Source organism: Harpegnathos saltator, unplaced genomic scaffold (genome assembly GCF_003227715.2).
Source record: "Harpegnathos saltator strain DR-91 unplaced genomic scaffold, Hsal_v8.6 scaffold845, whole genome shotgun sequence".
Taxonomy (NCBI): domain Eukaryota; kingdom Metazoa; phylum Arthropoda; class Insecta; order Hymenoptera; family Formicidae; genus Harpegnathos; species Harpegnathos saltator.
Genome location: NW_020230699.1, coordinates 643,534 through 662,900, shown reverse-complemented (window position 1 = coordinate 662,900; position 19,367 = coordinate 643,534). Strand labels below are relative to the sequence as shown.

General features: G+C 46.7%; 1 protein-coding gene across 6 annotated transcripts in view; it reads right to left on the bottom strand.

Annotated features, from left to right (window-relative positions):
• Nmdar2 (glutamate ionotropic receptor NMDA type subunit 2) overlaps positions 1-19,367 on the bottom strand; it is a 126,353-nt gene that overhangs the window by 11,403 nt on the left and 95,583 nt on the right. For 3 of the 6 annotated variants that reach the window (XM_025307311.1, XM_025307316.1, XM_025307315.1), the window contains 9 exons: positions 9,459-9,606; positions 8,120-8,303; positions 7,425-7,564; positions 6,107-6,219; positions 5,010-5,294; positions 4,539-4,720; positions 4,137-4,372; positions 3,134-3,327; positions 21-137 (listed from right to left, as the gene is read on the bottom strand). In XM_025307311.1, the coding sequence (XP_025163096.1) occupies positions 21-137; positions 3,134-3,327; positions 4,137-4,372; positions 4,539-4,720; positions 5,010-5,294; positions 6,107-6,219; positions 7,425-7,564; positions 8,120-8,303; positions 9,459-9,606 (1,599 nt within the window). The remainder of the gene's footprint in view (positions 1-20; positions 138-3,133; positions 3,328-4,136; positions 4,373-4,538; positions 4,721-5,009; positions 5,295-6,106; positions 6,220-7,424; positions 7,565-8,119; positions 8,304-9,458; positions 9,607-19,367) is intronic. The other 3 variants (XM_025307312.1, XM_025307313.1, XM_025307314.1) reach the window with 3 other exon arrangements.

Here is a 19,367-nt window from a genome sequence, read left to right as displayed (position 1 = left end):
GTTTGGCGTTGCGGACTTACGAATCGAAGTACGGCGGTAGCGGATGCGGAGCCTCCACCGCCAGTGGCTCCGGTTGTGAGTGGCGGTCCGAGCTTTGGAACCATCTTCGCCACCAGCCGAGACTTCCGGTTTTCCTCCTTTAAAAAAGCCGACGTAGATATGTGCCAGGCTCCCTTCTCACCGTCGAGCCCCCGATATTATTCCCTTAACACGGCCCCGAAAAGAAACCCTTCCCCTCCCCCCTCCCATCGCTTCCCTCGACGCGACACGCCGGCGTGGCGGCGACACTTCATCCGGCGTGGAAGTGTCCCTTCCCGAGCGTATTTCTCGAAACGGAGTGCTCGGCACGGATAGCTTTGATTTCGAAGGTTCTCCGAGACGAACAGATTTTTCCAATTGTATCTACGCAGTGAGCGTGTGATAGTCACAGACACGGACAAGAAATCAAATGCGTGTGCTAAGAATCGATACGATGTTAACGTACGTACGTAAGCGTAATATATGTACATGATGTATATTATATAGATATATACATTTTACCGAACGTAATAATAGCGGCGGAACGCGCGCTTTCGATCGGGCGCCCTTTCGGATCGGACACATTTTCCTGCCCTTCGTGCCGCATCTTTTATACGCGTCTCGTAATCTGCGTCCATTGTCCGCACAGCGCTGCTTCCCGGAGGAACTTTCGCCGATCCCGTCTCTCTCGACGAAAACGTCGAGGAGGATCATCGTTTCTACAGCGATCATTTAATTCTCAACACAGCAAGCTTATCTGAATCTTCGAGTAGGTAAGTCTCCGAATTAAAACTTCACTCCGCCGAGGTGAAGTCCATTTGAAATCAGTCGAAGAGGGTAATTTTGTTATCCGTCCGATCGTCCGGGGAGCCCCGCCGCTCTTGCCTCGGCATTTCCGCTGAGAAGAAACTTGCGACGATTTGCATGAAAAGGATAACGTTGTGTAAACAACGGGCACGAATTACGGGACGTGCAAAGTAGACACTAGTCTAGACCGGACCGGATCGAGCAACAACGTTGAGCGCAAGAGCAAAAATTGCTGCGCTCATCTCGATCGCGATGCCTCGACGTCGCATCTTATGACATCGTATCGCGCGCGCATCGAGCAACATTTCAAAGGGGATTTCCGGCTGCGATAAGACGCGCAAATAAAGCGCGACATTGATGCAAGACTTCCAACGTCGCGTTACAAAACGTATATCGATATATATTAGACGTCCCGTCGAAAACGCACGTTCCGCTCTGTATATTATTAGACAGGTGCATGCTGTGCACGAGCAATACTCCAAGTGACTTTAGAAAGTAGGTTACACTACTTAAGCTCGGTCCGCGAATCACACTCGTCCCCCATCGGGAGACGATGGAGCGGGCTTATTCGCCGGCGCTGCCTCACGCGCGACGACAACACAGCTGCGACAACGATTTTCGCAGCGATTAAACTTTAACGCGGGGATTTGCACGGGGCGTACCGAGCGTAAGTTCGTTTCCGAAGATATTACAAGAAAGACAAGTAGAGTAGAGAGAGCTGTATGCAACTGCATGCGTAGACTCTTGTTACGGGTTCACTTCCGCTTTGCGAGAACGAACGAAGTAACTTCCGGGTAGAAGAGAGCGTATACGGGATGCGAAGGGAGCGTGAAGAGGGGTAAAAGAAAGCTTTCTAGAGCAGGGCTTTCGCTTTTCGGAGATGGGGTACAAGCGACAGCGCTCTGCGGTAAAGTATCGTCCCGCGAAAGCGCGAAAACGAGTATCGTAATCCAGGGAGCGAAAGTGACGGCGGAATGCGACCGCCCGGCGATTGTGTGCCGCAGCCGTCGCGTTCTCCCGTGACAAATTCTGACCGTCGCGTCACGCCGCGCCGATTAATCTTTCAATGTCGGTAGCCTGCATCGGTAGGACGTATCGATCACACAGCCGTGTCATATTAATTGTCGCTAGGACAAAGGATCATCGAATGTTTGTCGAAGGGATTTTCAGATCCTGTTGTTTCAACAACCGTTGCTGCGGTGAGAAGAAAAACCGTGTAACAAACAAAAGATATTTGGGCACTAATAACATATATATATATATATATTCACTTAAAAATCTGAATCCTTTTTTTAAATAAAATAGACAATAATAGCTTTTGTGATCTGTGCTACAGATCTAAAAAGAAAAGAAAAAAACGTACATTTTCTTACTTGAAAACAAACTTTTCTCAGGGTGAAAGGTATGTACGTATTGGTGCAAGTATGAATATGTTAGTGGCTGAATAAATATTTTTAACCATTCTCTCCGTCAGTGTACACCTCGGATCGTCCCTTGCGGGAATTTTCCGTCTCCGCGTATCCTCGCGACATTTCGCGAAACACTCGCGATGCAGGAACGAAATCGGATTTATAGCACGGAATCGTATTGATCCGGGTGCAACGGCGCGCGAAATCGGATAGGAATGTTATCGCATTTAGAAATTATGCATCGCTGGCCCACTTTTATTCTCAATCGCACATCGCGTCGCGATGCGCACGCGTGCGTACACATTACCAGCCGTGAGATAACAGCGGCAATTAAATTATTCCCTCAGCGACGTAACCTTCACGAGCCGACGAGTCCCGACGCGTTGAAAGATTAATTGCGTTGCCGACACGCCGATCAGTCGCGCGAAATGCGCTTTCGCCGCGCAAGTCCGCCGCGCGTTGATCGAATCTCTCGCGAGCTTCTTCTGCCCGGCGCGCACGCAAACGAGAGGAAAGCAACAAAAGGAAGAAGGAACGAGAAATAAAGAACCGGTCGTCGATTAACGGAATTGCTCACGAGGGAACGACGGCTCATCGGATTATTATGCGACCGAGCTTCGGAGGTTAATCGAATAGCGCGGCTGATCTCCCCGGAGAGGGAAAATGAGCCTCCGCGTCTTCGTAAACTGTGCGATTCAATCCGGGGACGGGGAGACTCTCCTACGCTCGATCGCATTGCAAATATCTCTCCCTCTTCTCTCTATCACGCGCGCGCGCACACCCACGCACACACACACACACACGCACGCACGCACGCACGCACGCACGCACACATACAGTCGAGTCGAGTAAGCTCAATAGGGAATTAGACGACATTAGGACGAGAGAGCGGAGCGTACTTGGTCTGGGTCGGCTTTATTCCGTGGGCCTCGAGATCCTTCTCGAGCTGCCGTATCCTGATCTTGGCCATGTCGAGCTCGTGTTTGACCTTCCACAAGTGGGTGTCGCAGATCGGGTCCTTGCATCTGTGGTGCCTCAAAATATCCTGCGTCTCGTACACCGCGCCGCGGAAGGTCAAGGACTTCCCCACGCTCTTTGAAAACGAAAGAGAGAGAGAGAGAGAGAGTCATTCTGTATGCTCGCGCGGGCTTGCCCTCAGACTGTGTGTACCTTTCCCGCTCTCGCAAAGCATGCAGAATCTGGTATGAACGAGAGAAGTGAAAAAAGAGACGCTTCTTTTTTCGCTTTCACACGAAGAAAAAAGGCGGAGGAATTCGCTAATTATAGTAGCGCAAATTTCAACTATTCAGGCACTCCTGCGTACCTCACGTAACATGATAAAATTCTCTTGTCTGACATGATTTTATGTCAGAGAAGAATTTCAACATTAATTTTCACATAATGGCGACATGGTATTTGTATAAAAGAGAAAGGAAAAAGAAACTAAATGTCAGCGGGATAACAGCGATGTACATCGAGCTATTGTCCGAGAAATAATAATTTTATGTCGATTCGATATTCATTTTATGTATTTTATACAACTCCGTTTAATTTTACATCAAGTTCTAATTATGTTAAAAGATTTTCCTCGATCATTTTAACGATCGTTGTCGATCTATGTACAAATGTACAAATCGCCCGGTAATGTATTTTCATTAAATTCCAATGCGTTTAAATCCGTACCTTCATACAAATCCGTTATCAATATTACAGATTGTAAAAATTGCATCGCGCTCTTTCGATTATCGAAGATGTTCGTTTACACCGAGTTACTTTTCCTCCGAGTATCGTCAATATTCCAACACCCGTCGTCGTGTTAATAATAAAACCATGAAGAACGACCCAGTTTCGCGGCAAATTACGACGAGATTCTCGCGATATTAAGAGAGCGACAGTGCTCACCAGACTGAAAAGAGCGCAGGTGCCGCCGTCGTCACTTTTTGCGAGGTGTTGCCTGATGTACTTGAAGTACACATACTCCAGAAATAGGAAGACCGCCGCCAGGAGAATTCCCATCATCAACAGGAGAAACGCGCTCAAGAATTGCTCGAGAGCGAGCGGATCGCTGCTCTTTTGTACTTCCTTGCCCGGCTTGCACGTTCCGGTCATCCAGTATCTCCTTAATCGCTCCAGATCTCCTGGAATTCAACGGGACGACGTGTAGGTAGGCGCGCCGTGATAAATCGATCGGGACGAGAAGCTGTTTACAGACAAGCGAATCGCACGCGTTGCGATGACGCAACACGTGACGGCATTTTAACGACGAAACGAGCGCGAGTGATTTCGCAGCTGTGACAGCAGTACCGTTGTCTCTATATTCCAACAGTCGTTTGTTGAACATTTGCAGGTACTTGGAGTTCCGGGAGAACGCGATGCCGTAGCCCGTCATGGCGTACCAGGAGCCGACCGTCAGCAACCGGCAATCCTCGTCCTGGGAGACCAAGTAGTCCAAAACTGTGCCGTCGTAAATGAACGCGTCCATTTCCCTGCGGAGAAGTCACAACAGGATACTCGCATCGGGTCCATGGGGACTCTCGAATCCAAAGCTTTATGTCAGAGCCGGGTCGTCGTTTTACAGTTTGCGGAAAGTACAAATGATTTAACGATTTAAGGACTTAACACGAGAATTTTCCAAACGGTCCTTTTTCCTCCGTTCTTTCGTCGTCTAAAAATTGCCCGTCCTTGCTCTCGTTAGGCTCGATTCGCTTCGATCTTGCCTCGGTTCGCCGGTCGGTGGGGCGGATAGCTCGAGAGCTCATCGACGCGTCTACTCACCCGGAGATCACCGCCTCGATACCCTCCGCAACGGTGCTCTTGTTGAAGGCCAGCATGTAGGCGTGCATTTCCTTGAAGTACCTGGCCAGCGTGCTATCCGTGTGGCTCCACGGTATGGTGCCGAATTTGAACATCGGCTTGTGCGAGAACGGCCTGGCGAGCCTGTGGTCGTCCACGCCGGTGAACTCGTGGAACTCCTCCCGCGTGATCATGAAGGCAGCCAGATTGGCAGTGTAAATGGCGAGGAACACCACGGCGAACAACGCCCAGACGTTCGTCATAAATCTACGTGGAGCGTAGATCGAATCTTCGTTAGCCGGGGCACGACTTCGAGAATGTCGCGAAACGCGAATATCGCGAACGTCCAATCTGGGTCAGAATCCTGGGATCGGATTCCCGGCCGGGAGGAACGTTGCAGGCGTCGGGCAATTTTTGCGGATGTTATGGAGGAAGTGTCATTTGCTTGACAAAGTGTCTGATAGAGGATGACCCCGCACACGTGTGTGAAATGACATTTCAGTGTAAATTATGTTATGGATATTATCATGCAGGTGAAAAAAACTGCAGATAACGTCAATGGAAATTTTCCGTCCGATATTTGTGGGTGAAGAGGATACTCTGTCGATGGCTGGATTGAGGAAATGATACATTTTTCTCTCGAGTTTTAAGTCTCGTGCATCGGTAAGCTGTAATTCGTACTTCGCTTTTGCAATCGGGATCTGTCTTCGAGTACGACGGTGACTTCCGAAACGTTTCTGTTATTTCGTGCGACGGGAAATAAAAGGAAATAATAATAAATTCAGCCGAAAGATCGGGGGCTGGGTGCGACGTTTGCGCAGCGGCTGATTTACATTCAGCGTACTTGAGCGCACGATTGACGATTCGCGAACCGTCGAGGTGATTTACATTTTACAACGGTTATCGCTAACGTTCGCCCGGGGACATTTTTCTCCCGCGTCCGCTCGTAGTGATCTCCGGTAGGCGAAGAGGCGGAAGATTAATTTGTCGAGTTATATATCTGGTCGGTAATTAAAATTCGTCGGGATAGCGGGCGGGTCTAGGTGGGCGGAGAGAATGGAGAGGGTCTTTTCACTGACCTGGCTGTGAATCCTCGGGGAGAGTCGATATGGACGGCAGCCTGAAATAATACGGCCCAGACCAGCCAGTACGTGCGGCAGAAGGAGAACCGATGATTTGTCGATGGGTTTCTCTGCAGAAGCGCAAAATCGACGTCGCATTAGCGCGATGAATATTTCGCGTCGCGTCGCGTACGTAACAAGCAGCACGCGAGGAAACATCAATGTTTATGCGCATACATTGCAGAAAAGAGAGACTGACGTCTCATTGCCGTTTCCCCTTTTCAAGCACGAAGCTTAACTCGAACATTTACGAGAAAAAAAATTCAGAGGCAAAGAGCACGCTGCTTCGTCCCAGTTCGAATGACATTGTCGGCGTGTGCACTGAGACAAAGGTACTTGCGACTGCACTTGTGATCGCACAGCGGTGAAATTATAGTCGGGAGATTCATTTTTGTAATAAGTATCACTGTCTTGTCGGCGACAATAACCGTGTGCGTTTTGTTGAAACAACGACGAGATACGAGTTAAGGCCAAAAATAACCATGACTTTAGTAACGTTGATTATTTTCTTCTCAGTGTACGAGAGAGTGACTTTTTTCCGAGTAATAATCGTGCGAATAATGTGAGCATGTGGTAAAATAATTATACTCCAAAACATTGAAAAGGATCCTGCGCGGGTGAAACATTCAGGTAAAATTAGTGACCTCTATAACTACGTACGTATATTGGAAAGCTCAGCTTTAATGCCATAAAGAAGAACAGATAATTTGGGAGTCATATGTTTTTTCGTCTAATGAATTTTGATTGGTCAACGATTCGTTATGATTTGTGCTGTAAACTTCAGCTTTACCAAACATCAATAAACTCCATTATCGCTGTGGAGCTTATAGCACTGTTGCATGTCTTTACATCTGACATGTCGCTGAACGTAACCAACGTCTTCAACTTGAAGAGCTTTCTTCCTTATATTCTTCGTCTCGTTTTTTCTCGCTTGAGCTAGTCTTTCATTATAGTACAGAATCCACTAGATAAAACAAAGTCGTTTGCACGAGTAACGAAAGATGCGAGTCCTTGAAAGGAAATCCTTTTGTGTGTAAGAACGCATACGACCAACCGTACGACTAACAACTGCAAATTAGAAACAAACGCATGATTGAAAGAACGTTATTCTTTTACCTTCGGCTAACAACGATCGGAGCATGCACGGGATTAGGGAACATCGTTTTCTGACGTTCTGACGCGACACCATACTCGCAGCCGAGCGCCGAGAGAGGTAAAGGTGCGAGAAACAAGATGGAGAACATACATAGTTGATAAAAAGCGAAATAAAAGATACCAGTTTCTGCGCAGCGCCTGAAGGGTTTACCTTCATGTCGAAACCGGAAGGCGATGCCCATTCGAAGAGCAGTATCATTAAGGTCGCGGCGTGTATCGCAACAATCACCACCAGCATCCACGAAGCCGTATCGAACGGTTCTGAAAATTGCATCATTAGGTGCAATCCGAAGCGCCGCTCTTTCGCTTTAACGGATCGATATCGCCGACGTCGACGTTACGTATTTCGCGCGACACGTCGACAGCGATGACGCGTATCTCTTTTCACCGAATATGCGCACGCGGCAGTAACGACTGGTGTTTTCATTTCTTTTTTTTTTTCTTCTTTTTTTTCAAAATATCTCTGATTTATCTACGTTTACGCTCGATGTTTCACATTTCTTTCTGTAATTAACGACAACGGTGACTCGCAGAATAATAACATGCAGGTTCAGAGATGCGGTTGATTTGTGAGCGATAAATATCCTTCGGGCTGAAGAATTGTTTTTTTCTTACTTAAAAGACAGAAACAACTTTCCAGGCGACAGACGCTTTTTAGCTTTAAAAATTGATTCCTCGATATTAAGAGCGAAAGAATAACTAAACACTGAACGTGTTTGAGACACGGTTAATCCGTAAGTAATGAACATCCTGCAACGTCCTAAAATGTTGTCCTCAGTGTTGAGGAATAATTTTTTTTCCAAACACGATTCTCACCTAGAAATGCGGTGGGCGATATTATGCCTGTTCTCTTCGCTACGACAATGGCGATACCGGTCTCCATATAGGGTATGGTGAAATCGACAACCGCTTCCCGTTCGGAGTTGATCGTCAACGAAGTCATTACCATGTCGGTCTTCCGATTCACCAGATCGGCTATGAGCCCGTTCCATTTCCCATTCTGCGCATGATGATCGATAAATCGTGATATTTGACAAACATATCGAGAAGTATTTCAGATTATTATTCAGCATGTGTTTACGGTGAAAAGGATAACATATTAATATACATATATAATTTTACAAAACTTTCTACACACATGTGAATTTACGAGTATTTACGAGAAAATTAATATATGATAAAAGAACTGAATGTATTATATTTCTCAATGTAAATATTTTTTATAAATGTTTAACATATAATTACGTATCTCTCTACAACGAGAAGACACATTTATATTTTCCGATCGACTGCTTTATAAATTTGAAAATATCGTGCGAAATAAATGATGTTTCCGTTTCAAACAACGATATTCATCGGCTGAAGTTGAAAATAATTCCGCGTTGCGCTCGTAAGTTCGATATTCTTTCGCGTAGGAGTTAATGCTTACAGTATTTAATGCGCTCTATTATCGCGCAATGAAAGTAACGCGATAACGTGATTAGAACACTCGATAAGCGGGAAATTATCCATTTCGGGACCACTCGCGAGTCGTTGTCGAATCGCGTACACGCGTTTCGTCGCAGGTGTCATCGGGAATACCTTTTGTGTTGCATGCGGACGGAAATTGCACGTGTCGGAAGCACGTTCAATTCATGCGTGCACGCCGTAATAAGAGTCATAAATAGCTAGGTCAACGTGCATGCCTGCGCAGATTTATCATAATACGAGAAAATTCGACTGGCGCGCCAGCTGCTCCTGCCTCCTGCTGCAGCTGCACTTTATAACGTGCTGAATCTGAAAGATCGCAACGATAGCAGCACTTTCCTCCCGTTCGGCGAACGAGCGAGTCGTCTCACGGAGACTCAATAGATTACGGTCGAAGTCGCTGCTTCTTTGTCGACCTAAACGTGTCAATGTCGCACTTCGGCGAGCTTATCGAGCGTATAAAGATCCGAAACGATCGATTGCTTCCGAGTTCCCTTGTATTGCCTTTGTGGTTCGGTCTTCCCCTCTGACGGACGCGAAAATATAGGAACGTCGAGCACGCGTCCGAAAAAGCGAAGAACCAAACCGGAAGTGCTTAGCGCACGCCGGGGAAATTCTCCCGTCGTATTACACGACGCATTTGTCTGCCGTAAGGATCGCCTTTCGCATGAATTTCGTTCGAGCTCACCTCCAAAGTACCCCACTTGCCGTCCTCCACCCTCACGAGCTCGTAAGTGAAGCCGATCTCTTCGGAGAACTTCTGCAGCAAGTCGATGCAAAATCCGCTGCAGCACTGATAAAAGCTCCCATTCTTCAGGGCTGATTGAATATCCACCCTGCAAACAGAACACGGCACCCGTAAACTGCGGGATTCGCAACCGTGAGAGCGCGGCGTCGTGTGTTTTTATCTTGCGAATCGTACGCGCCACTTCGGAAAGCGACACGGCGTGTAAACCGCAGCACATCGAAAAGAATTCTGACGCGCATCGACAGCTGCGTGTCGCGCGTATGCAGCTGAAAAAAATAATTGTTTCCACGTTGATCCCGCGAATGTCGCTCGGAGCTTAATGAGGTGCATTAATATACACCTACGCTGATTTCAATAAACAGGATATTAATTGTATAACTTACTTAACCGCGGATAGATTGTATGTATACGATAAGAGAATATTTAATAATTAATAGAAACCGGACGAATAATGCGATTACCGAGCAGATGAAACAATCTTCTCTACCACTTTGTTACCTCTTGTTATCAAAGTGGAGAATATCGACGGGATTTGGAGGCTTAAGAGCAATGAAGAGAGAGAGAGAGAGAGAGAGAGAGAGAGAGTCGATGAGGAAGAAATATTGTTAGAGGCACAAACCAACATTCGAGAGACGCAACATCGTTTCTCCTGGCCGGTTATTGATTACATTTTGCTTTATTTTCTACTCGGGTGCGTTGCGTTGTATTATCTCGAGACTTTCCATGCTACAACCAAATTCCGACTCGGCAAGTTCTGTTTTCGTGGCTCCCACCGTCGCTTTTTGCGTCCATTTTTCGTCCGGTCGGTATAAATCGACCGGAATGTTCTGCTCCATTAGTGGCGAGACTTTTTCCCTCCGATAGTGGCTTTTCTTCACGCATTACAGGCAGACGCGAAGCTTATCGTATTCTTCAAGAAGCGAACACTCCTGAACCCTGAACTCCTGAACTTATGACCGAGGGGTGTGCATACGCTGAAATGAGACTTTCGCGGAGAAGTTTCGCAAGTTGAAAATGTCCGTCGGATTTTTCGCCCGGAGAATTTCAGCGCTCAGCCGTCGTCGTCTTCTTCCGCGCGATTCCAGTTGACTCTTTATCCTGATATAAGTAAAGCGCAATTAAATCCACCGTAGCTGGCGACCTGTGCCATTCGGACCAGATGTCGCCGCGACGACGAGAACTGACAGCCATTGTTAGCCGATCTTTTGAGAGAATCGCCCTTCGGAATGAAGTTCTTTCATGCGTCTGACACGCACGGCTAACAAGACTTGCTTGTCGGGAGTTACATGAAATTCTTTTGTGCGCGGAATCTAAGTCGTGATTAATGCCCGTAAGGGAGCAGTGCGGCATCGCGTTGCGCTAAATAAAGTACAAGGAAGCGGCTGAAGCACAATTGTGTCGAAAGATCTCGAATAAACGAGTCTCTCGGTCGCGACGGAATTCCGCTCTCGGAGATACAAAAATAGTTCGGATGCTCAAAAAAATGAAATATCCGAGGTAGACCTTAACGATGATTTCTCGGCGATTTCTTTCTACCAGACGGGGCAAACTTTTTCAACTTCTTCAATATATATATATATATACTTGAATTACCTTTTGTTCGTAAATTTTGATTTTTAAATTATTCAACATGTAATTCAAGTAGAGGCGCAATAACATTAATATCGTTCGACAACATTACGCGTCAAGGAACCATTTAATTCGAGCAGCGGAAACAACATTGTAACGCGGCACAATGAGTGCAATTGAACTACATTGCGTTATCGATATCAATAATTTAATATTTGTTTAACATAACATAATGCAATATACACGAGATTGAAAGAATGAGCGAGGATAAATCTACATACAGATGTGCGCGTGAAATTATTTAAACGATCGAAGCGTCGAGCGAAAATCCCGCGTGACGGATTACGGTTTAACGAGACACATTGGTCAACGATATCCTCGCAATAAATACATATCCTTTTCTCTTCTCGACTTGCTCACGAGGATAAACTGAAGCGGTTAACGGCCGTCTGGTTTAAGAAAATTGTGCGGTAAATCGTCGACGGTTCATCGCGACGATCTCTCGTCGATTGTGAAGACTCGCGTAGGCCTTCCACAATGAAACGCGGGACAATAATCGACAGAATCTGCCGACATCGTAAAAACTTTATGCACCGTCTGCGAAGGATATTAAATCCCGATCGGCACTATTACCCTTTCCCCGACACGTTTCGCACAGAAGAAGGCTAGTGCTGTGTCGGTGCAATGTCTCGGGAAAAGATCTGTGAGAAATTTTAAAAAACAATTGCCCGAAAAGACGTAATGCCGAAATCCGAATGTCAATTCTCAGGAATGTCGAATGAATGCAAAAGTTTTGATGAATTTCGTCATAGAGAAAAGTATGAGTTAAATAATTTTATTGAAAACAATTTTTTTTTTATTCTACCAAGTAATCGCCATTGTTTTATCTGTTATCTTCGGTGCGTCATACATCTGCACACTTTGTAAGTGTCGCCTGAAATTAAATCAGCCGTATCTCTTTGAGAACCCCATCAAGACTTTTGCACTCGTCCGATGCAATTTTATCGGAATATTGGAACAGGGTCTCGTTGCACAGTCAGGCCGTTAGTATCCACACATTTGAACCTAGCTGACATGTACTCAAATGCATAGATACGGGAATTCGGATTTCGACATTGCGACTTTTCGGGAAATAGATTCGGTCTCCGGATTTCAGGGCTATCCTTTTTGAGAGCGATGCATGTCCACCTTGTGCTGCCGACGTCCAATGTGAAACATCGAGTGGCCCATAATGGAAAATTCATTTCTGGTCGCCGCGGAACGTTAATTAAACGCGATAGACGCGCGTTTCCTCCGCCGCGTTTCTCTACAAACGGCACGTCGACCGCGAGATCCCCCGATATTAAATCGCGCAAGTTGGCCCCGTTACTGAGTAACGGTCTTGTTGTCTCGAACAGTCGTTACGATGTATTTTATTTGCGGCGAACGAGCACGACCGATTTCGCCGGGGCTTTGTGCGAAATTGCCGATTAAAAGTTCGGCCCGAGGTTGTTCGTCGAGATCCATTTGGGTCGGTCGACAGTCGCCTCGACGGAACGAATTCAACTTTTGTTTATTCTCGTTTTGATGACAGCGTCGGGTCGAAGTTCGGATTCGTTTGGGAGCGCGACACGCAGCTCGCAGCCGTAATTTTTACGAAAACACGCAGTCGATTACGGGCTCGCTGCGAAAAAGTTTGATTAGAATTTCAGGAAATTCAGAATTCCTCCGTATCCGTATGTGGCGAGAAGCAGGGCGACCAGTTGCTTTAAAATCTTCTTCGCGACTTTGCAACGAATAAAAATCTGTTTTGTAAACTCGCAATTTTTCTTGCTTCTCTCACAGTGTCTGTCGTGAAAATATAATGACGGCGAGTGTCGATCGATAAACGCGCTCTTGTCAAACACTCGAGAAAACGGCGTCCGCAAGAAAGAGAGAGAGAGAGAGAGAGAGAGAGAGAGAGGACTGCAGTAAAAACTGCAGACGAGTGATATAACTATCGAGAACAGTGTTTTCGGCAGCTTTTTTTACATCGTTTACGCAGGTGGTGTTGATTACGACAGGATTTTACCGAAGGATGCGTCGATATGTGTGTGTGTGTGTGTCGTACAAAAATATCGAGTTCCAATACGTATCTGCCGAATTTTGCGATAGAATTCGACAGTTCATGACGAAATCATAACACAATTTCCTTCATATCGTATTGCTAATTATGAGAAACGGAGACGCGGCATTGAGAAAAAAGGAGAGAGAGGTGGATAAATATATGTAGATTTATTTAACCTACGGAGTGAGACCCGTTGAGAATCACAGTGTGTGATGAAAAAATTGAATACAGCATTACTTAAAGAAAAAAAATAAATAAAACAAATTAAACTAAATGAAAATATAAATACAAACAAAATATAAAATATAAAAACAAAATCAAAATCAAAATGAAAGAGAAAATACTGCTCTTTGCAATCCTTTTTGTATGAAAAACGTTGGATCTTCCAGCAAGAAACCGAAGATACGAGATCCCCAAGTTACGAAAAAGTTACAAGAGAGAAATTTTTCTAAATTTCGGTACAGTCTTGGTAAAATCTCCCGTTTGGTCCGATGAGACCGATTGTTAAATAATCTAAAAGGAATGTACGAAAAGCTGCCTCTGGTCATGTACTATGGTTTCTAATTAAAGTGCTCACGCAACAGTAACACTTTAATGGCACCGGAAAAATGTCAGTTTCGTTGAGAGACCGTAGGCAGGTTAAGGCCGGAAGAATACGTGAAGTTACGGAAGGTTAAAGCCGGAAATACAGCGCAGTATATTAATGGGAGAAGAACAGAGGTAGTATTTTAAACGTTCCCCGTCGACGTCACTTCGCGGATAATTGACATGCACACGTGCACGTGCGCGCGATACGCTAACGCTTTTACCATTCCACACAAGACGATCAGATTCCCACGTCGTTTGCGCGAGTATGAAACTGAATGGAAATGTTACCGTGGCTGTCCTCGGATAACGCACGAGTCGGCTTCCATTTCGGAAACATGTCGAATTATCGTCGAAATCCAACGTGTACCTTTGTAGGAGCCGTTGTCTATAATTTTCCATTGTTCGAGCCGTTCTTTCTAGCTATCGTACAATTAAATCCTTCCAGAGGAGAAACCGCCAGCGAGCCGCGTCGGAAAGAAGTCTGAAGCGCGGCGCATGTCCGATTGCACGTTACGTAATTATATTTCTCTTATCTACAGGACACGCACGCGCGCGGGAGTATCCCTATAAATCAGCAAAGTTTCGCGGCGGTTTTGCGTCGGATGGCGGCATTTGTCAAGCGAAAGGGGACATAAAAGACGAAGCGACGCGACGCGGCGAAGGAGATAGGAAGTGCGTGTATCTTGTGGCGATCGCGTCGCAAAGTGCATTCATCCATGTACACGCACACAATGGCGGACACGCGCGGAGCGCCTGATGGAGGCGTGCGCTGGAATCGTCGGTGATAAAATCGAATACGTATTCGTAGGTCAGCGTGGCGACGGTGCCCAGAAAAGTGCCGCGACGTAGGCACCGCCATAAAGAGCCCGGCAGTGACATTTATTGCCACTCTCGCAGCGGCACCGGCGTAAAAGGTGCTCGCAATTTCGAGGGGAAGCGCGTGCGTCCGCTTGCCGCTGGCTTCCGCTGATGTTGCCGCTAAGAAAAATGTAACGTCGCGTTAAAAACGTTAAAAAGTTCGCGCCGGTAATGCTTTCGACTCCTCGGCCGCGCTGCGAGAGCGTACATGCGCGAAAGCGGGAACTTTGATGTTACCGGCGCCCTTCGGGGCGCGACACTTATAGAACTGGACACTTTGCGACGCTCGGTTGATGTAACGTGATGTCGCCGCGCTTTGTAACTGCCGCGATAGTTTGTCGTACGGTAACGCGCAACGCAAGCTGCGTGGATTAATTTCGGGCGCACCGCACCGACGCTCACGTTCGCGTTTATTGTTTCGGTAGAACGGGATGTAGTCGTGAAGGCACACATACTTTCATTATATTTATGACGCGCGCTGCCAGCAAACTTGTTTGCGGATCCGCTCGCTTTTATTTATTTTGCGAGGGCAAATAGAAACGCATTCTCTCTTTCTCTCTCTCTCTCTCTCTCTCTCTCTCTCTCTCACACTTTCGTGCTCTCTTTTCTTTGCTTTTACGAGCAGCACATTCAATAACAACATATACACGTTTATCCATTAATGCCAATTTAGCAATTTCGCAGTAGCAACTAATTGCACACACATTGTTCATATAATTTTTATCGGAAAAACGCGTATGCGTGTTTATTCTGTATCGAGTGCGGCTATCGTTATCTTTCTGATACCGTTGCATTCAGCAAAATCCACCTCAGAAATTCACTTATACGTTCTCATCTCTCGACGAAGTCAATTTGTTCAAAAATTACAGCGCTTCACATCCGGATTAGTATTCCCCTTTGTATGAAGGATACACAGCAGCGCTTTTCGCGCTAAATATTGAATTATATACCCGGGAAAATTGATTATACATAATTATGTAAAATTCTATTTATGAGAGACCCGCATCATCGTGTAATTGCATGATGCTGTATGTTCAATTAAACGTCGACATCGTGAGCCACCGCAAACATAAGCATCCACTTTCAATTGTTTTATCCAACAGTCTACTCTTCGATGCAAACTTGTAGAATTATATTACCGTTACATAACAATTATATTGATTACAATATGATATAATAATTATACCGGCTGCAATATAATTATACACAGTACACAGAGAGATTTTTATGTAATCATTTCCTCCCCCAAAGAGACACTTGGCACAAGGCAGCCGATCTCGCTTCCGCCATATTTCGGCGATATTTCGATGTCGCGAGATATTTATCGGCCAGCTTTCCGCAATTGTTCCCAAATTTCCAGGCAGACACGATGCGCCAACACAACGACTTCGCTCGCGTACGACTACTGCTCTCTTCTATGGTCTGCCGAATAATTACACGATGGTAGCTCCCACCTGTGGTTATCGGGCTGCCATATTCTCCATTTTCCACGCGTCACGATCGACCGCGAGCCTTTCGCGCAAACTTTCCTATTGTTCTTGCACAGCTGGTCAACGGCTGTATCAGTATTGTGAGAAGTAGACAAATAATAATTTATAACAACGTTACGTACAGACAATGTTACGCGGATGCATCCCGTGTTGGATTTTCATCAGGATTTAGGCAAATTTACAGCGACGAAGTTACAGCGCCCCGGGAGAACGGAAATGAGCTTGCTGCCGCTGGTCTCGTAAGATCCCCCGAAACGATGAAATATTCGCGCGCGAGCGCTCGTCCGCGCACGTAACACTCCGAAATTTCGTATGCGCGCGTACGTCCCGCGTAGTTACCATTAGCTTGATCACATTGCCGAGATCAAAACGCCGAGATCAAAACGCGTCTTCGCGCACGCGCGAGACGCAGCACAACAACGAGCGAGCAAACGAAACGTTAACGCATCCGCCTCCGCGTGCTCATCTCCATAGCTTGTTTCAGAGAACTCGAATAGAATTTGGCCAAACGGAGATAAGATGAATAAATGGAATCCTACAGCCGATGTACTCGCTTTAGCTTGTTCTATTGGCTCGCAATCGCTCGTGTATGTAATCTGTCATGTGGCGTTTTGTTGCGCTTTGCAAACAAATGGGCGGATATATTGCAGCCTCCCCCTCCCTTTGCTCCTCCACCGCTAGGTTGAGACCCAATGAGACGGTGAGCGTGTCGATACGCATGGATTCATCGGCACGTGATTGTATCTGCGATTTCTCACAACGCTCTGATTCATCATCATCGGCCGAAAAAGCGCGACAAGGCTCTCAGATGCGAGGTCGTTGCACCACGTAATATTTCATTCCTATCGCTCGGACCCTCTTCCACGTTTCGTTTGTTACATTCCAATTGATTCATTGTCTTAAAATCGCTGTAAAAGCACATCGCTTGCTCTTTTCTTCCGATATCCCCGATATAATAATCCCCACGAATTCGTTCGCGAAGAAGCAACGCTTTACGGCAAGGGAACACTTGGTCTCCGCGATTCAGTCTCTTTTTCCGCGCGCGAATCTCGCGGCTCCCTGTGCTATAAATAAATCTCTATGAAAACTATTTCCCGTGTCCTCCCGACAGGTATCGATTTTACGGAGAATGGCGAGTCGCGTACTTTGTGGCGAAAATTCAATCGCAAGCAATCGATTGCGACTCGCGCGGAGGTAAAATATGTTTTTTCCTCCGTTTCCACTCGCCCCGCCGAAAAGTAATTACATCAATGGCGCATTCACTCGACATGGCCGCTGTTTCTCTTTCTCCTTTTTTCAACGCCATTAACCCCAGAGCGCTGCGCCTTTCCTGTGATTTGTCGCATGATATAGCTTTTTGTGCTCGTTGCTCGATGATTACGTACAAGTCCGGCGACGAGGAAACCGACAGACTTTGCAGAACCAACAAGTCTGCGAGAGAAAGAGAGAGAGAGAGAGAGAGAGAGAGAGAGAGAGAGAGAGAGAGGCGGAGAGACAGAAAAAGGAAAACTTGCAGGGATAAAAACCGCGCGCAAGCACCACTCAACTTACAACGGCGAGTGACGCACGAGACTCTTCCCGTCAGTCGGCAGTAATGGAGCGCACTCGGAGTCACCGACATGTTTGTCTGACAGTAACACGCGACCACCAGCGCGCGATCGGCAAACAGAAGACCCGGGGATTGCCATCTCACCCTGGGGCTGCGTGCGTATACATAATGCAAAACGACGCGGCCGCATAATCGCGCGAGCTTTATGTGCGTAATTTTCGTCAGCGCGCGCAACGCCCGACGTTGATATTTCCAGAGGCGTGTGACGTATCCAAATCTTCTCTCTCTCTCTCTCTCTCTCTCTCTCTCTCGGGCGCGCGCGCGCGTTGCCTCCTCGGCGGTGAGGTCCGTGGAATCGCGAATCCCGCCGTGAAAATCATCCTCCTCTCAGCCCGCCGCGCGATAAAAATTCCGCAAAAGCGCAACTGCGTCGGCGCGTCGCGTTCATTGCGCTCCGCGAAAAAATGCGCTTTAAATTCGCGCAACGGCGGGATCCTAATGGTACTGATTTGTTACGACGTACCGTTTTCGCCGGTTATCGCGCATCCGCCCGTGTCCGCATATCAGAGATATGAAAAATGAAAGATGGCTGCTCTCCCTTCCTCCCTCTCACTCTCTCTCTCTCTCTCTCTCTCTCTCTCTCTCTCTCTCTTCCTCTCCTTTTCTCTCTACCCTTCGTCGTGCGCACTCAGCGCGCGTATTGCGGTCGCTTGACGCTCGACAAATAAATCGTTCGCGGGGGAGATTAAGTGGCGGTATCGGGCCACGATACACAAGAGATACACGCTCCCGCGATTAACCCTGCCGATCGAAATCCATTTTTCCCGTCGGTGAGGTGTGTGTGTGTGCGCGCGCGCGCACCCTGCCGTAAAACGTCGTCGTTCGCGCGCTCGTTTACTCATAATTTCGTTGACGCGTCGTCGGAAATCGATCGCGACCGCTTGGTAGCTTGACGGTAAATTAAATGTAAACTAAGATCTAATTAGGAACAGTTTATCAAAGATTCGTCTTATTGCCAGTCTTCTTCATCAGAGAAGAAACGGGAGAGGACTACAGCAGTATCTTTCAACGAGAAATATACTCTGGAAATATATCTTGTCGGGAAAAGAAAATTAGGAAAATTAGTAAATTTTAGAGATTTAGAAGGAAATTAACGTTGGACTATGAAGTTGGACGGTGAATCGAGTATGGACTGAAATCTAATCGAGAGCAGTCTCAGGTCAAAGATGTAAGAATGTACTGCACCGAAATCTTTTAACGACAATCTGTTAGAGGCAAGTAAAGAGTTGTAAAACTTGTAAACAAAAGAATTAACAGCTGCGATATAAAGCGTGCTGTTGCACGCGGCCAATCCGCTTGAAACAACTCGGTACACAAATTCCTAAGTCGGCGTACTTACTTGCGTGCCCGCCCGAAAGCGGATTAATTCGCATGAATTAACACCTTATCTCACTGCTTCGGGCGTATCATCCTCCCGGTGTCTTCGCGTTAAAATTCCGCCGGATTAGCTGAGACGCGGTCCGTCGAGCGTATTACCGCGCGAAAAGTAGATTCTTTTCTCGTGCACGTAAGTAGAAGGTAACAAAGGGCGGTTTCCGCACAAAGAGCGGCGCTTGTTACCACACCGAGGAGCATTACTGCACGAGGACACCTCCACGCTGAAGAGCTACTGCCTCTCTTCTTCTCCCTGTTATCGACATGCCCGCAGT